A 26650-nucleotide genomic window follows, 5' to 3' on the forward strand; every position below is an offset into this window, starting at 1 on the left:
TATTCCAAATTACAGCCAGATCGTAAGCCCTCTCTATCAAGTGACCCGGAAGAAGAACGAATTCAAATGGGGCCCTGAGCAACAACAAGCCTTTGAACAAATTAAACGTGAGATAGTTCATGCAGTAGCCCTTGGGCCAGTCCGGGCAGGGCAGGATATTAAAAATGTGCTCTACACTGCAGCCGGGGAGAATGGCCCTACCTGGAGCCTCTGGCAGAAAGCACCAGGGGAGACTCGAGGTCGACCCCTAGGGTTTTGGAGTCGGGGATACAGAGGATCCGAAGCCCGCTACACTCCAACTGAGAAAGAGATACTGGCAGCATATGAAGGGGTTCGAGCTGCTTCAGAAGTGGTTGGTACTGAAGCACAGCTCCTGCTGGCACCCCGACTGCCGGTGTTGGGCTGGATGTTCAAAGGGAGGGTCCCCTCTACACATCATGCAACTGATGCTACATGGAGTAAGTGGGTTGCATTGATCACACAACGGGCTCGAATAGGAAACCCCAGTCGCCCAGGAATCCTGGAAGTGATCATGGACTGGCCAGAAGGAAAAAACATTAGAATATCACCAGAGGAGGAGGTGACACGTGCTGAAGAGGCCCCACTGTATAATAAATTGCCAGAAAATGAAAAGCAATATGCCCTGTTCACTGATGGGTCCTGTCGTCTCGTGGGAAAGCATCGGAGGTGGAAAGCTGCTGTATGGAGTCCTATACGACAAGTCGCAGAAACTGCTGAAGGAGAAGGGGAGTCGAGTCAGTTTGCAGAGGTGAAAGCCATCCAGCTGGCTTTAGATATTGCTGAAAGAGAAAAGTGGCCAGTCCTTTATCTCTATACTGACTCATGGATGGTGGCAAATGCCCTGTGGGGGTGGCTGCAGCAATGGAAGCAGAGCAACTGGCAGCGCAGAGGCAAACCAATCTGGGCTGCCGCATTGTGGCAAGATATTGCTGCCCGGGTAGAGAACCTGGTTGTAAAAGTTCGTCATGTAGATGCTCATGTACCTAAGAGTCGGGCCACTGAAGAACATCAAAACAACCAGCAAGTAGATCAGGCTGCTAAGATTGAAGTGGCTCAGGTGGATTTGGACTGGCAACATAAGGGTGAATTATTTATAGCTCGGTGGGCCCATGATGCCTCAGGCCATCAAGGAAGGGATGCAACGTATAAATGGGCTCGTGATCGAGGGGTGGACTTAACTATGGACAGTATTGCACAGGTTATTCATGAGTGTGAAACATGCGCTGCAATCAAGCAAGCCAAGCAGTTCAAGCCCCTTGGGTATAGTGAACGATGGCTAAAATATAAATATGGGGAGGCCTGGCAGATTGATTACATCACGCTCCCACAGACCCGCCAAGGCAAGCGCTATGTGCTCACCATGGTGGAAGCAACCACTGGATGGCTGGAAACATATCCCGTGCCCCATGCCACCGCCCGGAACACCATCCTGGGCCTTGAAAAGCAAGTCCTGTGGCGACATGGCACCCCAGAAAGAATTGAGTCAGACAACGGGACTCATTTCCGAAACAACCTCATAGACACCTGGGCCAAAGAGCACGGCATTGAGTGGGTATATCACATCCCTTACCATGCACCAGCCTCCGGGAAAATTGAGCGATACAATGGATTGTTAAAGACTACCCTGAGAGCAATGGGTGGTGGGACGTTTAAACATTGGGATACGCATTTAGCAAAAGCCACCTGGTTAGTCAACACCAGGGGATCTGCCAATCGAGCTGGCCCTGCCCAATCAAAACTTTTACGTACTGTAGAAGGAGATAAAGTTCCTGTAGTGCACATGAAAAATATGCTGGGGAAGACAGTCTGGGTTACTTCCCCCTCTGGCAAAGGCAAACCCATTCGTGGGATTGCTTTTGCTCAAGGACCTGGGTGCACTTGGTGGGTGATGCGAAAGGATGGGGAAGCCCAATGTGTACCTCAAGGGAATCTGATTTTGGGTGAAAATAGCCAATGAACTGAATTGTATAATATTAATTGCTTTATAATACTGTATGTTATCTCTTAACTATATGTTATCTCTTAACTGCATGTTAATATAATAATATAGTAGGTTAATATTAAGTATATAATACTATATATTATGATTGCTATATGCCGCATCAATGGTATTGCAGTAAGAATTGCCCAGCCTAAGGAAAATGAACTTTGATGAAACCATGTTGGAATGAGAACTGACTTCAGCATGCAACAGTCCAACACTGCACACCACCTGTCCTGCTCTGAAAGACTGTGATGACAGATGGAACCCAAAGTCATGGGCTAAATGAACTCAATGGACATTTTAGAGGGATGGGCCATAGACGAAGGGAATGATATCTGTGTGTATATCAAGATAGGGAAAGGGGTGGTGATTAATTGGAACACATTGGAAAGGGGAGGGCCTGTGCATGACGTAGATGGTATAGAATAAGGGGTGGATACTGTCCTGGTTTCGGCTGGGATAGAGTTAATTTTCTTCCTAACAGCAGGCATAGTGCTGTGTTTTGGATTTAGTAGGAGAAGAATGTTGATAACAGGCTGATGTTTGTAGTTGTTGCTGAGTACTGCTTATGCCAGTCAAGGACTTTTTCAGCTTCCCATGCTCTGCCAGGCGCACAAGAAACTGGGAGGGGGCACAGCCAGAATAGTTGATCCAAACTGACCAAAGGGCTATTCCATACCATATGACGTCATGCTCAGTATATAAACTGGGGGGGGTTGGCCGGGGAGCAGCGATCGCTGCTCGGGAACTGTCTGGGTATCGGTCGGCGGGTGGTGAGCAATTGCATTGTGCATCACTTGCTTCGTGTATCATTATTATTATTATCATTATTATACTGTTACTATTAACATTACTATTTTACTTTATTTCAATTATTAAACTGTTCTTATCTCAGCCCAGGAGTGTTTCTCACTCTTACTCCTCCAATTCTCTCCCCCATCCCATCGGGGTAGGGGGAGTGAGCGAGCGGCTGCGTGGTGCTTAGTTGCTGGCTGGGGCTAAACCACGACATTAGCTATAATTAGCAAATAGCAAGAATAGCAATAATAATTGAAAAAAAAAATCTGTTAAAAATTATTGCCCTTTCTTTTTTCCCAGAGAAGCTTTTTTTCTTTTTTTTCTTTTTCTTTTTCTTTTTTTTTTTTTTTTTGTGAGGGGTGGAGCTGGTTATTTTGTTTGATTGTCTATTTTTTATATAAAACACTGTGAAAACATTCACTATGGTGAAGTCTCAACCCTCCACCCAAGCAGCCATTTCAGGAAATGTTTCCATTGGAAAAGTTGGTAAAATATGACAATATTTCTAAACCTCATTTTTCCTCTGAAGCATTACTTAACCCTCAGGCAATAAATTTAATCACTGAAGTGAGAAATGGACCCTTTTAGTAAGGCTTTTAACTACACATCTTAATGAAACCTAAACAAATGGTGTCCCTGCCACTATGTTAGTTGCATGTGTGTTTATGTATACTATGAAAGCAAAATAAATATTTTTCATACTTAGAGATTTATTGTTCTATGGTAATTTCTAAACAGCACTGGAATATAAACAGACAATTCTTTCTTTTTAAGAACTGCAGTTTGCCGGCTTTCTTCTTTACGTGACTAATGACCACCACAAGGGGCTTCACAGCAGCTTGGTTTGTTACTAGATCCAGAAAATATGTGGTTTTGCCTACGAGGACAGTGTGTGCATTTTAAGGTACGTTTATCTTTATTTGACTTGTTTATTTGTCTGTTTGTTTGTTTCTTTAAAGACAAGTCACATCTCTGACCTCTGACACCGGCTAACCCATGCTGTAGGCTGTGGGAATAGAATTTTCCTACATCCAGGCGTTCATTTTGCATTAGATAAATCCCTGCATGCTACTCTTGTCCCTCCTCCTTTCTAATTCTAGTGAATTTTGTGCTTTATAAAATCAAGCTGTTTCAAATATGAATAAATCTGTATGTCAAACCCACCCTCTTCCCCACAAATACAAATCTGAATATGAATGTCAACCTGTGCACATGCCTAGTTTCTGTATGAGAGCATTCTGCCTATCTGGAGAAGTGATTTGACTTCTCTGTATTGCATTAGACCACTGTCATTAACGACAGAAGTGTCATTTTGATGTGATCTGTGAGGCAGTAGAAGCTTTGAAGTTGAAAGATAGAATAGACATGGATAAATTGTGCTCTGAGTATGCTGCTATTGCACCATTATTGCTGGCAATTATTTCACCAAGTGACACATCTGATAAAAAGTCACCCGCCTTGCTATGGGAAGAAACCACAGTTCGCTGAAGCACACGGTAGATCTGTCGATTTTAGAGCCTGACAAAAAGCTCATTAGTTTTGGCCTGATCATTCTGCACCAATCTTGAACTCTGTTGCATTGTTCTCCCCTCCCCGCTCCCCCGCCTTGATTTTTCTGTTGGTTTCCTTTTCTGAGATAGCACTTTTGCTTCTCTGTTTTAATGTTTGACCATTTGCGCTCTCTTTTCCATACCGCTTTCTCCAACACACCCCTTCCTAATGATGGAATGCCTCCCCCTTCTTTCACCCCTTCCTTAACTGTCTTGAGCAATGTTTATTTCTTTGTTGGTCTCATAAAGTGGAGTTTTTACAACTTTTTTTTTAATCTGCAGAGCATGTAAAATCTAACTTGTCCAAATAGATAGCAGCAGATTTCAGGTAATTAAATTTCAAGTTAAACATGGAACACGGATTTGTTCCTTCAGCTATGCCCCATGGGCTAAGTTCTTAAGTGGATACATATTGTGGGGGTTCACCTGAGTAAAGACTTCAAATAAGGGGAAGCATGTAGAGATACTGCCAAAATTCCCATGGGAATTTATTTATATTGATTCCTTGGATGATGATATGTCTGTGATGGAGAAAAGGGAACAGGACCACGCAGGCAGGAATATTTTAAATAAACTGTGTGATCAAGAAAAAGGTAAATGAAACTACATTCTTAAGTGTGTAGGGTAACAGGGCAAGATAAAAGGCCATAATTTATCATCAGATGTTTTTATCTGACTAGCAAAAAAAAAAAAAAAAGCCAGTGGATGTATAGCAAGAGAACAATTATATTTTTAGCAGAGGAACCGTATGTACACTAGAAAGGAGTTCCTTGTCACATTAAAGGATTCCGGGCAAATCTCTCTCAAGCACAAGTTTTGAGAAACAGAGGCATGGAAAGTATGGAGGTATCATAGGTTTTAGAAGTTCTTCCTATTTCTAAGGTGAAGAACAACTTTGTTATGACACAAGCTCATGTTCTGTGCTTCAATTATATTTTCCTGAATAGGTGAGCCGTAAAAGAAGGTGGCCTCAAGCCACTCACCTTATGAAAAGGTCTTACATCACAGTATATCAGAACTGGTCTTCCATAAAGGGGTCACAGAGTATGTGGCATAGATTCATTCCACCTAAACTCAAGTGTCTCAGATACCCAGTTACATTAGGCTCCCTTCATAGACAATCAGGACTGATAATCATCTTCAAGCGGCAGTTTATGTTAAATAACTGCTGTTTGCTGGGATGAGCATGGGCCACACGCATACTAAGCATGCTAAAGGTATGATGAAATGAGACAATGGTAGAGTCCATGGAAAGCAACCACAGCTTTGGAGCATGCTCTGTGAGACTTGAACACAGCAATAGGTCACTGTCCAACAGCATAAGCTTTACCAGGATTGTGCTACTCAGTCTGGAGGATTCAAATCTTCAAAGTCTTATGGACAGTATTATTTTTGCTCTAAATTAATGGTCTCAGTCTAATCCTTATAATTATGTCTTCACAGCATTTATAGCCAAGGGACAGGTGATTTAACTGGCTGGAGAGTTTCAGTCCCACCAGGAACAGGCCTCTAGGTCAGAGGTGTATTAATGAGGGAACGGCTGGAGGTTGATGAGCTGATCCTGCAGCTTCCAACAGCACTGAATTGATTACAAGGGACTCTATAGAAAAAAACTTTCAGCTAATAACTATGCAAATCATACTGCAGGTACAGCTATATCACAACTGCAAGGACTTTTGTTGTCTATTTTGGAGGGATGCAGGGTGGTTGTATCAAAGCCCAGGCCACATATAAACTCTCCAGCGGTCACTGTGTAGCACATCACAATGTTTGAAAGGGATAATAGGAATAAAGTTTACATCCATTTCTTCCAGGACTCATATCCTGTGCCAGCTGAGGTGGAAAAGAACCCGTTTTGTAGAGGGCTTCTCTGATCACTATTCTTTAGGTGTATCCTAGTGGTAGGAAGTATTAAAACTACCACATGTAACTAAGCTACATATAGGGAATAAAACTAAGCATGGTCTGCTGCTAGTACTTGGTACTATTTGCATTAGAGAAGCATGCTGTAGTTGGGCATGTCATACCCCAACCTTTTTCATTCTGAAAGGGATCTTCAGATGTATCTTGGGTATTTCTAACAAAGGTGGATGAAACGCATAGTTATAGATTTTCAAATTGTTTATACAGTTTTGATTTGTTAGTTGCAAGCAAAGGGTGTAAGGCTGATAATTGACTTGAACAAAGAATGTAAACTAGAAAGGGCAATAATCCTTTATTTAGAGCTTCTCCTGTACCTGACAAGCAGTTGGTTTCATCGTGGGCAGAGCAATGCTTTTCAGTGAGATTCGAGATGTCAAAGAAGCATTGCAAAGTCCAGCCTGCTGATTTCCCTACAAAACTCCCTGCAGTCATTCAAGCACACAGTAACAGAACTATTTCTTGAAAGCCCAGCTACAACAAATCGAATCAAATGGCTGCAAGGAGTTTCATTGCTTGATGCTATGATCTTCCCTGCAAATTCTTTGGACAGAGTCCAGGTATGAGAAAGCATCTGCAGAACCTAAAGTGATGAAGTAATGTATCTTAGCAGAAACTGATCCAACATTGCAGGGAAAGATGAATGCTGAAGCAATCAGTGAATTTAAAGGGGTTTCTTTGTCACATGTGCCATCTATGCAAATGACTGAGTTACCCAGCTACCCAAACCTCTACTCAGCTCCAAATCACCTCTTATTAAACCTCTCCAGCTTCACTGTCAGATGGAATTGTCTACACACCTAAGAATGTCGTCGTCTTCTCCTTCCAGGTTTCCCAGTCAGTCCATGAGTTTTTAATTAATTTGATAATTTTAATAACCTGCTTAGATTTGATTCTGTAAAATGCTGTTTCTCAAGAAGTAATTAATCAGCATAGGAGACTGTATGGTAGCCTAACATGAAGACTTTTTGGGTTTCCGTAAATTCCACCGTCTTACACATTTTTATTATTTCTCCATTGCAGCTGTGCCCATACATAGGATGATGAAAGCATGGGAGTTTGCATTATCTGAGTAGAATATTGCAGAAGAAGAAATGAAGTTTGTGCATTACGAAAAGACAGAACAGAGATGGCTGATCATGTGCAGTGGGGAGACAGGAAATGAATTTTATGGCACACTTCATAAAGTCTATCATAAGGAAAAGTTACCTTCGAAATGATCTCTTCCTCAGTGGGAAAATATTATATATGTGCAAATCATGGCCTTTCTTGGCTTTAACTGGTATCACCAATGTTATCTTTGAAGTAAAAGAACCAGTCCTGTTTCAATCAATTCCAAACGTTAAATCACTATGGTATTGGCTTTTAAAAAAGCTTTACATTCAGGCTGTAGTTCTGGGGTGGAGGGCTACCTAATTCAGCCTGCACACATGGATTATACACCCTACATGTAAAGTCTTTGGTCCATGATAAAACCAATATTTACTGATTTGTTTTGCACTGTACCTTGAGATAAATGCTTTTCAAAATATATATTGTATTGTATCTTATGTCTAACTAGAAGAGTTTACTGGATAACACTTGAATGAGTGCACTGAAAAAAATAGATATGTTTACAGTTTCTCAACAATCAGAAGTTTCAAATACAATATATTATATTACAAGTCTTTACTGTGGTTCGATTTGCAAACCTCTGTGGAGAGTCTAAGAAGACAAAGATGTTGGAAATAAGAATTCCTTCTTCCAAGCAGGAAAAGACAGTGGAAACTGAATAAAGGAAAAAAAAAAAAAAAAAAAAAAGTGCTCTGGAGTGTTCATCTCTCTGCAACACATCCACTGGGACACTTTGAACTCACTCTCCCACTGCCTATAAGATCTTTTTGACAGAGACTGAAAGCATCCTGTCACTGGACACTAGTATCTACTTGCTGGAAATAAATGAGAAAGTGAAAACAGGCAAACTGCACACAGAGGTGGATGAAAATTTTTGCATAATGGATGTTCTGAAAAGAAGTTGTAATATATATGTGTTTTCAGGCTGGGAGCTGGGGGGGGAGGAGTGTTTTTTAAAGACGTCAGTCAAGTACATATACCCAAAAATCATAGGACCTAGCTTTGCTGCAGAAACACTACATACTTCCAGTCCTCATGGATACATAATTAAAGGATTTCCTGACTTAACCAAGACTGCACAAAATCTTTGCTGAGGAAATCTGCCTATGTTATTTCCCATTTTGTTATTTTTGGATATTGTTTAGTTATTTGCCCCTGTTCTTCTTTCCCTATTTTTCTTTCACAGCTAGAGTTTATTAGATACATAATGCCTATTTGGAAGGCTTAGGTCTTTGTGCTAGCTTACGAAACAGCCAGGCACAGTGAACTCACTTGCTGTATAAAAGAGTAAAGATCACACAGAACCATTACAGAAAACAAAGAAGGTACGCTTATTAGTTTAGAGGAATTGACTTAATAAAGGCCAGTGTATGGCAGTGCAGTTGCATTTTTAAGAATAAACACTGACACCAGAAATGGAGTTCCTCCTTAGAAGGAAGCTATGAGACAGATAAGTGACGGAGGATAGACATGAGGCTATCATTTTCTCTATTTTCTCCTTTTGGTCCCTTGATGGGAATAGTAACAGGTTTCAATGCCCTGGTCAGTCATTGTTCTTGAACAGGATGAGGAGGGAGGGAAGACCCAGGCTCAAAACCTGCATAGCTTTGTCAAATACTCACCATGAATGCACAACTCCTTTTCTGCTGATACACTGCAAGGATTTTCTCACTTGATTTCACTCACTCACATTTGTAATCTAGCCATCTCCTTAGGATGCAATTACATGGTAAAGTCTCTCTGGTAGCAAATCCAGGCTAAGCAGGTGCAGGTCCCAGCCATGCAGCCTTTCCCCAGCCTCTCCTGATGTGGTTATACATGTGAGAGCCAGCAAACAGCGAGCCAGGTAGCAAGCAGGCCCAGCAAAGGGCGCTGGATGAGAATCCATGCTGTTGATTTGGGCTTCCATCCTTCCACCCGGCCTATATTCTGAGCAAGATGCATATCGGTAAGTGGCTCACATCTCAGCTTGCTTAGGACAATTCTGAGGACACGGTGGGTTTGGGTTTTTTTGGGTTTTTTTTTTTTTTTTTTCCCCCCTTCTGGCCATGAGTAACTTAGCTCTTGCACTGTAGGGCAACAGAGATCCCACTGAATATCAGTAGCAGCATTCGCTTGTGTCCTTTGTCTGCCTGGCACACAGCTTTTGAGGCAATAACATGTCAAGCTTGCTGAGGCTTGCAGAGGCTATTCAGATGTTTTATTGCAAGTTACATCACAGCTTTTATATACATGTAGAAAAGAATAAGGTGGCAGGAGCTGTTGAAACATCTTCCATTTCAATGGCAAGCTACATTACTTCTATCTTCCTTCTCATCCCTTTTTTTCTTTTTTTAACCTTTTCACGTCATAGAGGTTTTTAGAGTGGCTTCATATTCCTGTTTGGAATAGGACCTCCTTGCAGCCAAATACTGTGGCACTAGACACTCAAGTCCCTCACACTCAACAGTTAAGCTGCTTCTGCCTTCTCAGGTTAGTCTTCGAATATAAGTGTAGGACTTGGTAGTCTGGCTCTGGATTACATGATAGCAGCATGCCAAAGGGCAGGTCACCGTTAAGGTCCTCGCAATTATCTAGATGAACCAGCTATGCTGCTAAACAGAGGCTCACTCACTGTATGCTTCCCCTGCCCCAGCTTTCTTTTCAAAGGGGAAAAAATTCTCTAGTCACGTTACAGGGGTGCTAAACAGCAATTTATTTAAAAGATACAGATATTTATTTTAGATATGTCTATGTACATATAGACAGACATATATGCGTGTGTGTCTGTAAAAAAACAGTACTGCCTTTTAGGCCAGAATGACTCATGTTTACATAAAAGCAGAGTACAGGTTCCAATGCCCTCTACCAAATGTTTTGTTACAAAAACCTCAGTGCTGTGAGCCCTATAATGTGTTACAGAGGAAGACTGTCCTCATGATAAGGCTTAACAGCATGACTAAAAGAGGGAACGTGTTGGCTTTAGGTGACTCTAGGAGGTAAACTGCAGCCTACAGTGCAGGTGGTGGGCTATCTGTCACCTGCTATAATGCCCAATAACATATTTTACATTATCATTATTATTGTTGTTGTTATATCTTTGTATTTAAAGAAATTTTAGCGATGTTCTCTATACTTAGACCTCAAAACTGCAGGATTAAATTGATTTATGACTTTTTCGAAGAAGTTATGAAGCACATAGCCATAGCTAGGCCATGCAAGTCAATATTGATTACAAGCAGGGGGTTTACATCTGTACTACCAACCCATCCGACACATACTTATTCCTCTAACAGGGTAGCACATATCAATGCTACAGCCTACTATCTGCTTCTGCTGCTCGACAAACATCCCACCACCAAACAAAACAAAATAAATCCACACCCCTACAAAAATGCTCAAAAAGCTGGATTTTGGCTACTGGAGTGCTTATAAACACATTTCTCTTCTCACCTCAAGAAGGTTTTTTGTTCTTTCTTTATTTATTTGTTTAAAATACTATATGTCAGTCCATTCTACTTGTGTTCAGATAATTGGGAAAATGAACTGAGTCTACAAATCTGGTTTTTCAATTCACGTTGTTCCCCTAGTGTGTATCATACAGGCCACCTGGTGTCACTGCACTGTGCCACACTCTGGTTTAGTGCTGTTTAGCAAGCAGTACTGTAATGGCATGACGTGCCATCAGCTAATCCCCACAGCTGCAGTGCCACGCATGATGAAAGTGGAGGTTAAAGGCCATAAACCTGGCACACATGCTGCCCACACCTGTTCAGTTGTCATGTTTAGCAAATACTGTCCAACCACAATCTGGAGACAAGATTCACATTTTTTTTCTTTTTTAGGTGTTAACCACGGCTAAAGATTGTTAATGTTCAGGGAGAGAGAGACAATCAAATATTAGCCCTCATTGTTTTGCCTTTAAACTGTAAGATCTAGGAAGGAAGCAGAGTTCTTCCATGGTCTCAGGAAAAAAAAAAACAGTGTTGGTAACTTTTTGAAAGCAGTGTATCATGTCACAAAATTTTTCATCCCTACCTCTGTCATTAACTGAGTATTAGTTCACCTTTGCTGGCAAAACTTGTGAGCTTGCAAAGGTGAAAGCTGGGATGGCTGTAATGCACAATAACTGTTAATTGGTTAAGGACTCAATATGATCTTTGATTGCCTTTCTCATAATACTTACTTAGAAATAAGCCTGAATGTCCTCTACCTTTGAAGTGAGAGAAAATTTACAGTCTTTCCTAAAACAGAGGTGGTTTGTTTTTTTTTTTTTTCTTCTAGGGGCTGCAGGTGGGGCAGAGGGTGGGTTTGTGGTAAGGGAGGGGAGACCAGAAAGAGGCTCATTTTTTTGTGTATGTGGGGGTTTTTTTTTGTATTGTTATGGAAGGTTATGGCAAATGCTTGACGTTGCCTTTGGGCTGTGAGACAAAGGTTTGTTTCACAGTTTCCCTGCCCCTCAATAGCAGTCCTTCAATGCCCAAAGCTATGCTTATGAAATCACCTCCCTAGCTTGAACCATATATTTGCAATTAAAATAAATAACAAAATTTATATTTATTGTCACATACAGCAAAAGACAATTGCATCCTAATTAAAGTATTGCGAAAGAGAGTAGCAGGACTGCCTCATAGTCCAGAAAAGGTGTGAGCAGCCTGTTCATTCACTGCAAACACTTGCTGACTCAGACTACTATATCATTTCAGGGGAACTGCATAGGGTGCTGCTCAATCTAGCCTTTGTACCAATGAGTAACAGGGCTGTGGATACACAACAAAACAGCTTCTTACCTTAGATATTCTATTGCCAGGTTTGATTTAAGTGGTTTTGCCAGCAAGTAGGTAGTGGCATATATGCATAAATATAAATATACACATCCAAATGCACACACATATATCCATGGACAGCCATGTATGGATAAATACCTCTTTTGTGATATGGATCCTGGTGCAGGGAACAGACACCTGATTAAAGCTGTGAAGAATTGTCTTCTCATCTTAAAATGGGTGCCTGTTCATGGTCACTTATATGTCTGTCCCTCACTTCCTTGTTATCATTTTCCTTCAGTAATAAGAAGTCCAGCTTACTAGTTAGTGCCTGACACCACGAAGGGATGAGGTCAAGGAGTAATGTCTAAAGTAGACCATGCAGATTTACTAACATAGATTAGTCTTTTCATTGAACTGTTCTAGACAGACATCACAGTTTTTATGGTACATAAACTCCCTTCCTAGTGAGAGTATTTAAGGATGGTTTTGACAGGTGTTCTCAATGAGGGCTAGATTAGTTTGCTTCACTGATGATGGTGCTGAGCCAGTTTGTTACACAGTTCTCCATAGCCCTGCACAAATACTGTTGTGTATTGGGTTTTTTTGGTTTGGTGTTTTTTCCCCCTGAAACACTCTAGCTGCTTAGAAAACACCAGTGTAGTCATTTTATACCAGGTTATTTATGTTATTTACCTCTAAGTTGGGACCAAATTAACTATTTGTACTTTTTTGGGTTTTTTGATGCTTAACTGAGTCTTTTGCAGTGCTCTGCTCTTCTTCTTTCCTCTCCATGATTCAGAATCAAACAATGTGGTTTGATATATTGTGGTATATATATTGATATACTGTGGTTGATTACAAATCACTGTGGTGATGCTGGTGCACAGAAGATTAATGATGTCAACTTTAATGACAAGGTTATTTTAAAAACAGCACCATGCCAGCCACATGCACACAATCTTACAGACTCCTAAAGGAGACTAATTTTTTTTCTTAAACTTGAAAACATACAGTGGCATGTAGGATTATACCTAGTTCCTGCACTGCAATAGAAGAAGCATGGTCCAAATCTTGCAATTTACTTTTAAATTTACTCATCATGAGAGATCAGAAAATCTTTGGACTGCTTTGCAAAATTATCAGTCCATCATAACCTGACCTATCAGAGCTAAAGGTGCCATAAGATGCTCCGTTCAACTATGTAAAGTACCTAAATTATGCCAGATTATAGATGTATTTGACTACATAGCTGGTGTTAGGGTAGTGTTTGTTGTTACTGCAGAATTATTGACTTACAGCCCTCACAGCATCCTCCATGGCAGCTGTTATTAATTATTATTAGGAAGGGGTTGGTTCTGGAGAGTGAGCAAGAGAGAAAGACAGCTGGGTTAGTCTTAGTTCAAAGTATTAATAGCACTGGTTTCGTGAATAAGGTATTATTCATGACTTGGTGATACATGTTGCATAACTTTATGGGACACAGCCTGTCTGAAAGAGAAAAAAGAAAACACAGCAATCTCTCCTTCTTTTAGAACACAAATACATAAATTTTAATCTGAGAAAAATACAAAATGAAACCATGTACAAGTTATGTACAAACCCTTTTTACAGGACAATATATTTATCACTGGATATTACATATGACAAAGTCAGGTAGATCATCTCTGAGCACCAGCATTTGTTCTCTCTCACCAACCCATAATGGTAAAAAGTAAAATGATGAAGTCATACTCCTTTTTCTTGATGAACTTTTGAATTATGATAGCTGGTTCTCAGTGTACCCTCCATGCTCACTCCCAAATTAAAACTAAATAGACATGTGTAGCTATCAAAATATATTGTATATATGTGTTTACGCTTGTGTGTTTTTTTTCTGAAGGAAGAAAAAAATCAGCCTTGAACTCTACAGAGGTGCAAAAGTTAAAGTATCAACTTTTTTTTTTTTTTTTTTTTTTTTTTTCCTGGACACAGGTTATTTGCATTGGCTAAGCATGTGTGTCCCAAGCTATACTATGGCAGAAGCGGCATTTTTTTTTTAAACTACTATGTAAGGAAAACTTGGGATAACTTCTGCTGACCTTTTTTTGGTGGTTCCTGTTAGTTATTGTCTAGTCAACACAGTGCTCATATGACAAATTTTTGGTTTCTGAAAAAAATCTATGTTTTCTATTACATGTATTCAACTGCCTATATGTTGTGTTGTTTTGGTTTGTTTTTTTGTTATGACAAGCTCCTCTAAAATGCACTGACTGAAGCAGTAAGAAGCTTTCTCTCAACCTCACTAAGGGTCTAATTAGATGCAGCTTTACTGTCTTTAGCTTCTTAGATTAGACCCAAAGTGATAAAATGTGTTTTATATTTTGTATTTTCTTCCTTCCCCCACCTCTCCTCATTTTGATATTTAACAGTAACACACCATTATGTAAAACAGATACATTTGACCAGCAGTCCTATCTATTAACTTCAGTGGAATTTCTTTAGTTATAGCAACTACTGCACATTATAAACTCTACAGTTTCAATGTGGCTGCGTGTTCCGTAGCAGACAATATCTGTGCAGAATAGGTATATTATTTATATAAATATAGCTTTGATAAATGCTGGGGTAGAATTGTCTATACTATAGGCCTATGTACCAGTCTAGGCAGTGGCCACAGCTGAACAGCAACTCCATTCCTTTCGTTATTTCAGATGGGGGCTGTACCCACACCTACCTCGGTGGTATTCCTCAGTACAAAAGTACTACAAATATTACGGCTGCTAACTGAATGCTAGGAGACCTGGTGTGCATATATAATGAATTTTTAAAAAACTGTATCCTCTAAGCATGAGATTGTTCAAACACCTTTAGAAATAAATAAATTTAAAAAAAAAAATTAAAAAAGTGCAGTTCAAATATTGGGGATATTGGTGGTTCAGATGGCAGGGAGAGGAAATCAAAATAAGGAATATAAAGCACTCTCCTTTACTCTGAATTTTTCTATGAATCTACCATTGACTTTGACAGATATTCCCAGGCCAAACCACTGTAACACAGGGAAAGGATTTCTGTTTTCACTTTGTCTTGTTCATTGACTTTCACACACTTGGTTATTTTGTTTAAGCACATTTAAAACTAGCAATGAAAGGTGAGACACACTTCTTTTGGTGTTAAAGAAATTCACAATGATAACAGCTTTAAAAATATATATATATACACCTTCCTGCACACACCCCCTGGCCTCAATTGTGCTCATTTCAAATACACTGGGATCCAGAAGCCCCTATGAACCTGCTTGATAAAACCACTTAAGTGCTGGCTCTGTGTTTAACTGTGAGCCCATGTGAGTCAGCTAGAACAGGGCAGTTGCTGACATGTTTATGGATTTGCTGGTGAATGACCAAGCAGTGAAAAACATGCATAATTACCCCTTTGTAAATTATTGCTTTTTTTTGTGTCATGCATCCCATTATTGCAGTAGTTGTTAGCTGTAGTTTACACACATACCCACCACCCCCCAACAAAAAACAGTTCTCTCGGCATGAGAACACACTATTATACCTTCTTGTCCTACTCTTTGAAGAGTTAAAGAAATGCAAATCTTCCTTACACTGGCCAAAAACCCCAACAACAACAACCACTTCGCCCACCACCCAACAGCTTATAATGAAAGGCTACAGACAATACTTTCGCAGTGCCTCTTGAACCTTACATGCAAACTACTGTTTCCTCTTTTTCCACATTTGGCTGAGGCCAATTAAGTCTTTTCACATCTATGCCACCTGAGTCATTGGGTGGCCTTTTTCTTTAAAATTCAAAAATAAGGGGAAAAAAATATCTTTAGTATGGCTAAACCTGGCTTCATGTACAGTCCCAGTTGCTACAATAGCCTGTAAGCTCCTGAAGACTCATCAAACCTTTCAAGACAACTGTGTGGCTTAATAAGGATACATGGGCTCCTCATTATCCTGAAGATCATGGCCTTCACCTTGCATAAGCAGCACTGGTTTTCCCATCAAAGATGAATTCGAAATAGCCACATGCTTACATTTGCTTGAGGACTTGGATGTGTCATGTCCCTCTCACCCTGCTTTCTCTGTCCCTGTGCTCCTGGCTTTCGGGCTAGCAGGACTTGCAGGGTCCCTTTGTGTTATAGGTGGAATAAAGACATTGTCCATGAACCTGTAGTACTGAATAACTGCTCATGCCCCGGATCAAGGGGTTTGTACTGTCCACCACATGTACTTCCTACTCTTTGGTCATCTGGTGATTTGAAAGAAGCGCTGTTAAAAGGGCGGTGACAATTTCAGAGTTTTTGAAAAGTACAAGGAAATATTTGCATCTTTTTTCCCCCCTATTAATAAATATATTGTATACTTTTCACCTTACAAGCAATGGTAAGACAGTCACATTGAGGACTTAAAAATTGCCTTTAGACTCTGGATGGTTGGACTAATGATCTTAGAGATCCTTTCCAACCTTAGTGATTCCTAGTTTTTACTTTCATTAAAAAATAATCCAGCCACCAAGCCAGGAAACATGAAATTATGACTCTACCCTTAACTGGTTCAGTGGTGGACTTGGTAGTGTTAGGTTAAGGGTTGGACTGGATGATCTTAAAGGTCTTTTCCAACCTAAACGATTCTATGAGTCTATGAATATCTTCTTTTCTTCACAGCTTAACTTTTGCTGTGCTTTGCACTTGTCACCCAAACAACATGCCAGCAGAGGACAGTTTTATCCTTTCACCTTAGTGCTCACAGGCTTCAGAGGACAAATTAAAAAAAAATAGCCATGAGACAGCAGACTTTCGGGCAATGTGGAAGCATGCTTCTGCATGGGTGTGAGGAGGGGCGAGGAGCACACGCCTGCTTCAGTGGTGAGAGAGATTTCTGCAGTGTCCTGTCAGCACACAGCTAATATAACTAACAGGAAGGGCTGCTTTTTGGTCAAACCGGGAGGAAAGAGTAGGTACAATCCTGCCATGTGCTAGCCTGTAAGTCACATTTTTTTTTCTTTGTGCCTTTCTTCACCCCACCCCCCCCCCCAAATAATAATGACCACCTTCTTGTGATGACAAATACATCTACACCCCCATATCTATATGTGTGTATATACACACACATATGTGTGTGGACATGCATATATGAAAACTTTCTCTCTCTCTCTCTCTCTCTCTCAAGCCAATACGTGCATTACCAAAAAAAAAAAAAAAAAAAAAAAAAAGTTTAGCCTGTATTAATTGTGCATGCAATCAGTGAAAAAGCTGAAATTCCTCCCCCTCCATTGTCTTTTGAGAAAGGAGTAAGAATTACTAATAAAGATCAAAAACTTATTTCTACATCAGTCATCATGTGATCTGCCAGCTGTCACTTAGGCCACTTTGCAGCCACTTGCCTTGATGTAAGCTCATATATTCAAATATTGGTGCTGGCCCTGTAGTCTTTAATGGCTGAATGTCAAAGATATAGCCAACAGGTTTTTCTACATGTTCCTCCATCTAATTGCCAGATGTCAGTTCTGCATCTTTGATCATCAAAAAGAGGAGTAAGAAAAGATTATTGATTGCTCTTAGCGTTTCTACAAATGGGAAATGCAAATCCATAACTATACCTGTTTGTCTCACTTGCTCTCTACAGGTGTCGTTCTGTCTATCTGTTGTTACACGTGGAACTACCTGTGCTGGGAGAGATCGTGTGTGTTTTCAGATCTTGTCCTTTCTTTACGTACAGTTGGCAGCATGATATTTTTGGGTGTGACAGTTCAACTGGACAGACACACACAAACCTTAGCTATATAAGTGTTGTATTTGATTCATTAGTATGTTTTATCCAGCAAATACTCACTTCTGAAGAAGGACACTCAGAAATGGCACTGCATTTGATAAGATACAATGTTCTATGCCTTAAACTCTTGTCTTCTAAGGAAAAAAAAAAAAAAAAATCAAATGTACTTGGTGAAGTCAAACACAAATTTCAAAAGTTCTCCTGTATTCAGGACCAGCTTTTTTCACTCCGGTTATACTATGAATGCAGTTCATAAATGAAAAAGGAGCACTGACTTCAAAGTGAAGGCTTAACATGACCCAACGTAGAAACTGGATGTAGATTATAACGTCTCACTAGCTGAAGCAGCATAGCTTGGAAGAACTCACCAGAAGCATCTTCTGTTTTGGGGACTGTGAAATGTGTTAAACATGGTCTAAATAATAATGAAAAACTGCTTAAATTGCTTTGTAACTTTGTAGGAGAGTGAAATATTTTAAACAATCCAATTTTACAGATATTGTATTAACAATTCTTGCTATTGTCTTTAAATAGCTATTCTACAAAATGTAGCAACAAAGTAGTCACAGTCCAAGAAGTCACTCCAGAATAAAGCCTATTAGGTGTTAGTATGGTTATATTTGTACTGCAGCCAGTGGACAAACATTAAAGCTGAGATAGTTTAGCTTAAATGTTGGAGTATACAGTGGACATCATCATTTTTCACAATAAAGTCATCTGCTTTGTATTTGTTTGATTCACTGATATTTCTCTAATGATAAAAGTACCACAGTGTGTTTTATTGTGGTGTTTACAGTTCTGCAAAATTACAAAGCCTAAAGTTAACTTGCACAATGAAAATCTGCCTTTCCTGATGACTGGGTCCTATGTTTTTGTTTTAATCCTTTTTTTTTTTTTCTTTTCTTTTTTTTTTTTTTTTCTCCCCTTCACACAATTGTGTCAGATGTTGCTAATTTGAGATAGAGAGAGTTACTAAATCAGTTAGAACATCAAATGCTTGGGTGGCTAGATACTGCAGCACAGATATGAAACATCACATTTTTTTGTCTGATGGCTATAAAGCTTGTTGGCAATTTTGTGAAACTGCTGACACAAAAGGCACCCATCAAAGGCCTTTTGTAAGTTATCATAATAAGTACATTCATTACTTTGATTTGGTTATTACTCTACTTTTATGTGTGGTGCCCCAGAAAAGTGAAAATAAATTAAAGAGAAGAAAACCCAAATGCCTGGTGCAGGAATTAACAGAGAACAGCATGTTGTGAGATTATAGGGCTGAGTTTTTAGCCTGATCTGACCTCACAAAAAGTGTGAACTCACGAAATTCAGTGTGCCTTTTACCAAGGTATGAGCTATCACCAAAGTGCAAAGATCTGGAGCTAAAGCTCGATACATATCAGGAAGAATTTGAACCAAATAAGCAGGAGTGATGCAAGGCTATCAATCAGCACTTTTGAAGTAAGGAACTAAAAAAGTGTGCTAGATGTGAAGGCTTATAACTTATGATTTCATGCACTCTGGATTAAAGCAATGTAATACATGGCAAAAGAAGAGGAATTGCCAAGCTTGCCTTCCTGGAATTAGCAGCTGCTGATGCTAATGGGACGCAGAGTGGAATTGCCAGATTTGCCATTTATAGCAAGTGCTGCCTCTGAGCCCCTTATCTACGTGGCACTTGGTTTAGGGTAGTGATGCTCACGATGCTAGTCCCGCAGAAAGTTATTGAGGATGCTGGGCGCGTGTGTGTGTTTAGTGGGGGGGGGAGGGGGCACCGTGTGTGTGTGTGGAGGGGGTGGTTGGACCTTACTATAACTGGTAATTAAGATGATCTGTATAAGGTAATGAAACAAAAAAATATTTCTGAAGAATGTTACATGTACAAAAATATGACTTTCAACTTTGAAAATAAATAAGTTCAGTTTATTAAGAGCTGGTGTCAATGCTGAACAAAATACACATCCTCCCGTAAAGAAACATTTTGGTGAACTGTTCTTTTTTTTTTTTTTTTTTTTGATTTACTAAAATACAAGTTGGACCTTTTTTTCTTTTTTGTAAATATATCATTTGTCTCCCTTAATTACATGTCCTTATAACTGTGACCATCATTCTCCTTTAAGCCAAAGACTGAGGTTTGTGGGTTTGGTGTGGTTTTTTTTTGTTTTAAATTCTTAGGAGTCTGGCCACATATGCAGGTTTTTTAAGGGAAAATACTTGACAATGAAAAGAAAAGAAAAATATATTTTTTTCTAATAAATAAAAATAATTTAAAACGCTAGAGGCTATACATGACTAGTTCTGATTATGTTCATTTATAAATGAAATAGTTTCCAAAATACATGGAAGCAATATTAAAGGCAGACAAACAAAGATCTGTCTACTTTATTTTCCCATTAAGCTTGCCCTTCTTAACTTCTCCATCAGTGGTTCAGCATGTAAGAGGAATAAATGTCACATCACCATTCATGAAGTTTGTCAGGCTTTAAAAAAATAGTTCTGGCCTCGAAGGAGTCAACATTCATCTTCAACTTCTCTGATTGGTGGTATCAAGCTGCTTGTCGATTTATATTGATTGATCTGATTGACCATGTGAGTGCTCATGGGCTTGATTTGAATGTTTCTCGGATAGGCATTATCCGGCTCATCTGTAAACCATTTCTTTTCTGCTAAGGAGCAAAATGGGTAGAGACAGAATAAGGAGGGAGAAATGAAAGTTTTAGTTAGTGAAGCACATACATATACACATAAACACAAAAAAAAAAAAAAAAAAAAAGAAGAGGGGGAGCAGTCTGTAAAGTTTATAGAGAAAAGGCAATCAATAGAAGGTGACTTTGACTAGCTACTAATACACTAAGTACAGTGCATTAGATTAATACCTCTGAAAGTACTTTTCATGAACGGAGGATGACGTTTGCAGATTTGATAGTAGAAGCTAAAGAAAACTGTCAATATGCTAGTCTGCTTGTTGAGTGTAAGAGCCCTTTTTTTTTTTTGTGCTCAGGTGATACCCTCTGATTCATTTATTGAAAAAAATAATACAAATAAAAGGCTAAACTGAGAAGCCAGGGAGAGCAGGTGGGATAAGGGTAATGCAGAAAAGAGCATGTGAGTCCACATACAGAGGCGTACCATAAAGAGCCAGAGGCTTCTCTGAAATATTTCAGCCTCAGCGTAGTCACTACTGCTGGCTCAGAAATCATGCAGGAGAATGTAAAGAAGAACTTTCTGCATTTGGTGCTAGAATAAATAGGGTTTGCATTCATGCTGCCAGATGGCTGCGTTCCTGCACAGGCTGGCCATTATATTGCTACTTAGCAACCTGGCTGCTTGGGTGCTGCCGAACTTTCCAGTTTGGGAAGGAGTATGGAACATACCTGATGCTGCAGATGACTGTAGTAGGGGCTCAAGTTAATCCTGAATGGATTGGTAGTGATACATGACAGCAAGGCAAAGGCAGCAAGGACTTAAAAGGAAGCTTAGAGGGGAAGCTCGTCCTTTTATATCTTTGGGCAGTGTCTGTTTTCATGATCATAGGAAGAATTGTATGGTACTGATTTAGGGTGGGCTGGGAGCAATGCAGGAGGGAGTGAGGATGCTGAGAGGCTGCAGCATTGCAGCCATTCCTTAGCTGCTTATGATTGTAACCACCATATCGCACTGTTCACACACAGACATGGACAAAAACTTCTTAAAATTCACAAAAGAAAAAAAAAAACCCAGCAAAATACTTTTCTTAAGACTTTTTCTGAAAGCAATTACTGCTGTAATTTCTTAATTACAGGTATGCAACTTTACAAGATAGCTCTATTCAAAGATTTTGAAACTCCTGGTCTTAGAGTGGCTTATGGCCATTAGGTGCTTATGCTTTGACAGCATTTTTGAGCAGGGGTCTCCATTCCTGCACTCCTTCACCAAATTCCAGAGGTGGGTGTGCAGAGCAGTGGGCACAAACGGTTCTGGGGATGGGCTTCTGCAACTGGGGCGCATCAGAGCTGCTCTCTTACATGTATGCACTACCTCTCATTCCAATGGGGAACTCAAAATGCTTCAGAAGCTTTAGTGTCTCGCTTGCATAATACAAACTGCCATTTTTGCTTACCACTGAAATGCTGCTGCATCTGGGCTGGAATCGGGGCAGGAGTGGAAGGAGTGCTCATTTAAAATAAATAAATTAATTAAAATAAGAAAGGCAAAATCCACCTCGGAAAGTCAAGGATTGAGCACAAAAGCTCAGGATGTGAAGCAGAGAATAGAAATTAGAAGACCAGGAAGAATAAAGGACAAATATCTGGACATAAATGCATAAAAATAAGCAACTAGCTTCCAAGTTAGGGCCTCTAAAGAAGTGGATTGATTTCCAGAATTACTGGACTTCTCAGTCACTTGCATGAATATGAAATTTAAACACTTATACTTGATATGGATTTAAAGCATCTACATGCAACACCCCCACCCTCCCCAACAACAAACCCCAAACTCAAGAGGATTTAATCCACTTTTTTTTTCCCCCAGATATATTTGTCACCTGTGTTCATGCTTTTTTAAAAAATTAAATTGAAAAAAAGGAATTGTATTAATCATTAGTGGCTTATTACTGAAGGTAAACAGAACTATCGTGTTGTTTTTCTTATAATTTTCTAAAATGTATTTTACTTCTTTTCAAAATGTCTTACTCATTTGTGAACAGGGTAAATAGTTCCCTGTCCCCTTAAAGTTGCCTGAGTCTGAACAATGTTCAATTTCCCATCTCCCCCCCTCTCTCTCTTTTACCTATTATAATTAAGTTCCCTTTGATTTGAACAGATTGGACGATAGGAATTCATAATGTTACATCCTGCACACTGAAGCTAACTGATTAAGTGCTTTAAATTATTCTTCCTGACAGAATGATAAAGTTACAATCTGTTCAGAGATGATCTACAGCTTGCCAGACTCCTACCGCTTCTTTCTACATTCATTTATCTTTTTGTCAAGCAGTTAAAAAAAAAAAAAGCCTCAATTCCATAGATCTTTTAAAGTCATCAGAACATCTGAATTATTAATGAGACTTTAAGGGAATGGTTCCTGATGGGGGCTGGTTTAAGAAAGGTTGTAGGAAAAAAAAAATCTGGGAATGTGTACACATCAAAATAATTTCAGCTCCATTTAAAAAACCATTTAGTTCAAGTGTGACATATGAACCATTATGCATTTGTGGAAACCAATTTTATGTGATCTACGATTAAACTAACCTTTCAGAGAGGTGTAAAGTGTGATGGTTATCATGTTTTAAAAGCCTTGCAAGATCACATAAACAATTTCAAACTAACAGTTTTCTAATGGTTTGTGTTTAAAGCGATTTTGAGGCAAGTTAAGCACTGTGAACTTTTATCTCTACCTTCTTTTTTAACATATGGTGCACAAACTTTCCTTACAAAGAGAACTTGGTGCAAGTTAATTCAATCTCATAGCAAGAAGTGTGCGAGTGCTAAGGATCAGGGATGAACTGCACTGTGTTCCTCAGCAGCCAGGGTAAAGCACTTCCACCTCCCCTGCTCTCCCTGGAATTTTCAAAACAAGGCAATTATTCATATGTTAATCTTTACCATAAGACTCATATCCAGGGAGCTGATCTTTAAAAATACACCATCAAGTGTCTTTTTGCCTTTACCTGGCAAGTAATAAATACAGGAAATAAATAATAAGTGCAGAAACTGGTAGATTCTAATTTCTTTTGCCGTTTAAATTTCTTTTTGCCAGCACTGAAACCAAGATCCAGGCATTATCATCTCCAGCATCAAACACTTGGACCCAGCTTTATACCTTTCCTGTTCCTTCTCTGCTGTTACAATTGTCTTTGACCACATAATGATGAATCGCTTGCGAAAGTCCATTGACCTCTATACTTACCTTTGAAATGTGAACTTGACACTCCTCGTCTTTACTCTTGGCCACTAAGATATTCTGCTCCCAGTTACTAAATGTCCTTCTTGAATCCCTTACCCACATTTCAATCTTTTTTGTTATGCTCACAGTCTGACTTTGATATGTCTTCCAAAGTCTTAGCACAGATTTTTATGTATCTTAAACAAACTACTTACTCTTTCCTTTAAGTCAGTCCAGAAAACCCTTTTTTAGGTGTTTATATATTGTTATATTCACCAAGGTTTTTTTAATTCTCAGTCATGTTCAGTCTGTTTCTCTCCCTTTTGGCATATGCATATTGATCCTTACCATATGTGTTCCTATGTTACAGTGAGAACAGGCATAGTTTTCTATTTTACTTTTAAGAGCTGTTCAAGAGAGTCCCTCATCTTCCTACACTATTTGATGGGTTTGTTTTTAACCTGAGAGATGTTGGAACAGCTAACTTCATGTATCAGAAAGCAGAAAACATTTACTTTCCTCTCAAACCCCTGTGTTTGCAATGGGCTATCAGCATCCCAGTGTGTCCACGAAGGTTCTAAAGGCTTCATGCTCTTATTACAAATAAATAAAAATTAACATCTTGTGTAAGACTGTTCCCTGCAGCATAAAAAGATATAAATAATTAAAGTAAAATGATCAAAATACAGATTTCTTCAACTTGTGTATGACTCTAGCAATTCTCTCCAACAGATTGATTGTTCTGGTGCTCTAAAATTTCTGTCATTAATTCTGGACTGAGTAATCACATTTGAATAGATGTCACTGTGAAACACCCTCTCTTCTAAGCAGAGGCAAAGAAAGTACTAGCTAAACATGACACAAAGATTTAGTAGATCTGTATTCTCACCATAATCCCAGGTTACCTTACAATTGTTTTAAAAGCATTTTTTTTCTTTCATGACACTTGCAGTTTCAAATGAGTCTGTACGCATGTGTGTGCCTCCCCCTCTCCACATAGGCAGCTTGTTTATAGCTAAGCTGAAAATTCTCCCATGCAATTTCTTCCTGTATGAGAAAAAAGTAACGAAAGTTTCTCCACCCACCTGCTCAGCAATTCTTTGTTTGGCAGATGAATATTTTACATGTAGCATGCAGTAAGTAATTTGCAGGGAGAGAGAGAAGAAACTATTCTTACTTTCTGTGAAGGTCTTTATTTTGCTTCAAGGCAACTGAAGTTTTGGGACAAAAATGCTATTCTGGACTTGCTCTTGTTGATTTTTTTTTTTATTTTTTAAACCAGCAATATTCTTACTTTTGACTATGGGAATTTCACTGGAAAATGCCTGACTCTGACAGTTTAGGCCAGTGGGAACCCATGCCCAGAACCTGCAGGCTTGCTAGATGTGATTTTGTGTCAACACTCAGATCAACAAAGTTACTAACAACCTAGTTTTCTTTGTTGAAACCTTGCTGGGACTGATATAAGTGGCAGGACCTCCATTTAAAGTCTAAAATGTCAGCTCTTGACATTGGTGCTGCTTTTCCACTAACCAGGGTAGTTACTAGGAATGTCTGACTTGGGACAGGTTTCTGAACAAACGGGAGAATTCCTGTTACTTTTCAATATAAAAAATTTTGACAACATAACGTAGTTGATTTAAACATTCCTCTACTTGCAATGACCAACCTCCCAATTTCATTAGTATATTCTTATCAGAAAATCTTCATCACTGTAATAAATCATTTGATCAATTTGACTATAGTTAGCAGTTAAAATCGCATGTGGTATAACTAAAAGTCAAAACTTTAGGACAGAAGACAGAGGAGAGTTAGACTTCAATATGATCTGAAGAATTCAGATTTGCATCCATATTAGATATTCCTCTCCTGTTCCTCACAAAGTAGCCAAGTTGCTTCTTTAATGTACACTGTTTATATTTTTTCTATTTGAGCTGCACAGTTATACAAATACTATTCTTTTGGATAAAATCATTATGTAGTATGTGACAAGTGGCTTCATACTAACACCCTTCCTTCCTCTGCTAAATGGAAAACAGATAAAACATTAATGGAAAAGCATTTTGGTGTCAAAGCCATTAACATTCTTCCAAAATGCATAACTGCTCTCAACTATCTTCAGTCAATATTGCCAACATAAAAAGATGCTCATGAACATACACAGGGGACAGGGGAGTAGGGAGGGGAAGGGAGGAAAGGAATTGGAATGAGGAATGGGAAATCAAAGTAATGTCTGCACCAGGGTAGGCATCTTCATTGAGCAGGAACCTGGGTGTTTACAAAAGGACACGTGCAATTAGAAAGGCAAGCAGATGAGAGGATAAAGAAAATAAAACAGGATTGAGCAACAGCAGCAGCAGCAGCAGCAGCCAGTTTTACTTCTGGTTTGGAGGGAAAAAAAAGACAAAAGAAAACCAACAAAACAACCAACCAAACAAACAAACCAATAACTGAATAAAGTTTGTAACTATTTTTTTTTTAATTTCACAAGTTTTCACAAGGACAAAGTTATAGAAGGAAACCCACAGCAGTTGCTAGGTCATGCAGAACCATTAATTGTCATACCTTGGCCCATTCTATTCATCCTTGTTGCACTTTAGAAAAAGAAGTAAGCTATGTAAGTTTTACAATGCGTTTAAACTGTCATATTTCCTGTTGAGCACTTTAACTGGCACATCCTTGTAGTAATAAATATTTTTAGGGCAAAACATGGTAACTTTCTTTGCAAAAAGAAACACATTAATTTATCTTTATGATGATGAGCAACTGTAATAGACTTATTTGTAGGGGAGCATCCATAATTTGCAGTGTATTTCACTGATAGGACTTACAGCTGCATTTGAATGCACGCACACATATATACTGTATTCCAATCATTATGCTTAACAC

The 26650-nt window shown here is 39.2% G+C and overlaps 1 protein-coding gene across 40 annotated transcripts in view; it reads right to left on the bottom strand.

Annotated features, from left to right (window-relative positions):
• Positions 1-20407: 20407 nt before the first annotated feature.
• KCNMA1 (potassium calcium-activated channel subfamily M alpha 1) overlaps positions 20408-26650 on the bottom strand; it is a 528106-nt gene continuing 521863 nt past the window's right edge. For 13 of the 40 annotated variants that reach the window (XM_075717316.1, XM_075717321.1, XM_075717324.1 and 10 more), the window contains 2 exons: positions 26327-26355; positions 20408-20559 (listed from right to left, as the gene is read on the bottom strand). In XM_075717316.1, the coding sequence (XP_075573431.1) occupies positions 20408-20559; positions 26327-26355 (181 nt within the window). Of the gene's footprint in view, positions 20563-26326; positions 26356-26650 lie in introns of all 40 variants that reach the window. The other 27 variants (XM_075717340.1, XM_075717332.1, XM_075717326.1 and 24 more) reach the window with 4 other exon arrangements.

This window comes from Pelecanus crispus, chromosome 10 (genome assembly GCF_030463565.1).
Source record: "Pelecanus crispus isolate bPelCri1 chromosome 10, bPelCri1.pri, whole genome shotgun sequence".
Classification (NCBI taxonomy): domain Eukaryota; kingdom Metazoa; phylum Chordata; class Aves; order Pelecaniformes; family Pelecanidae; genus Pelecanus; species Pelecanus crispus.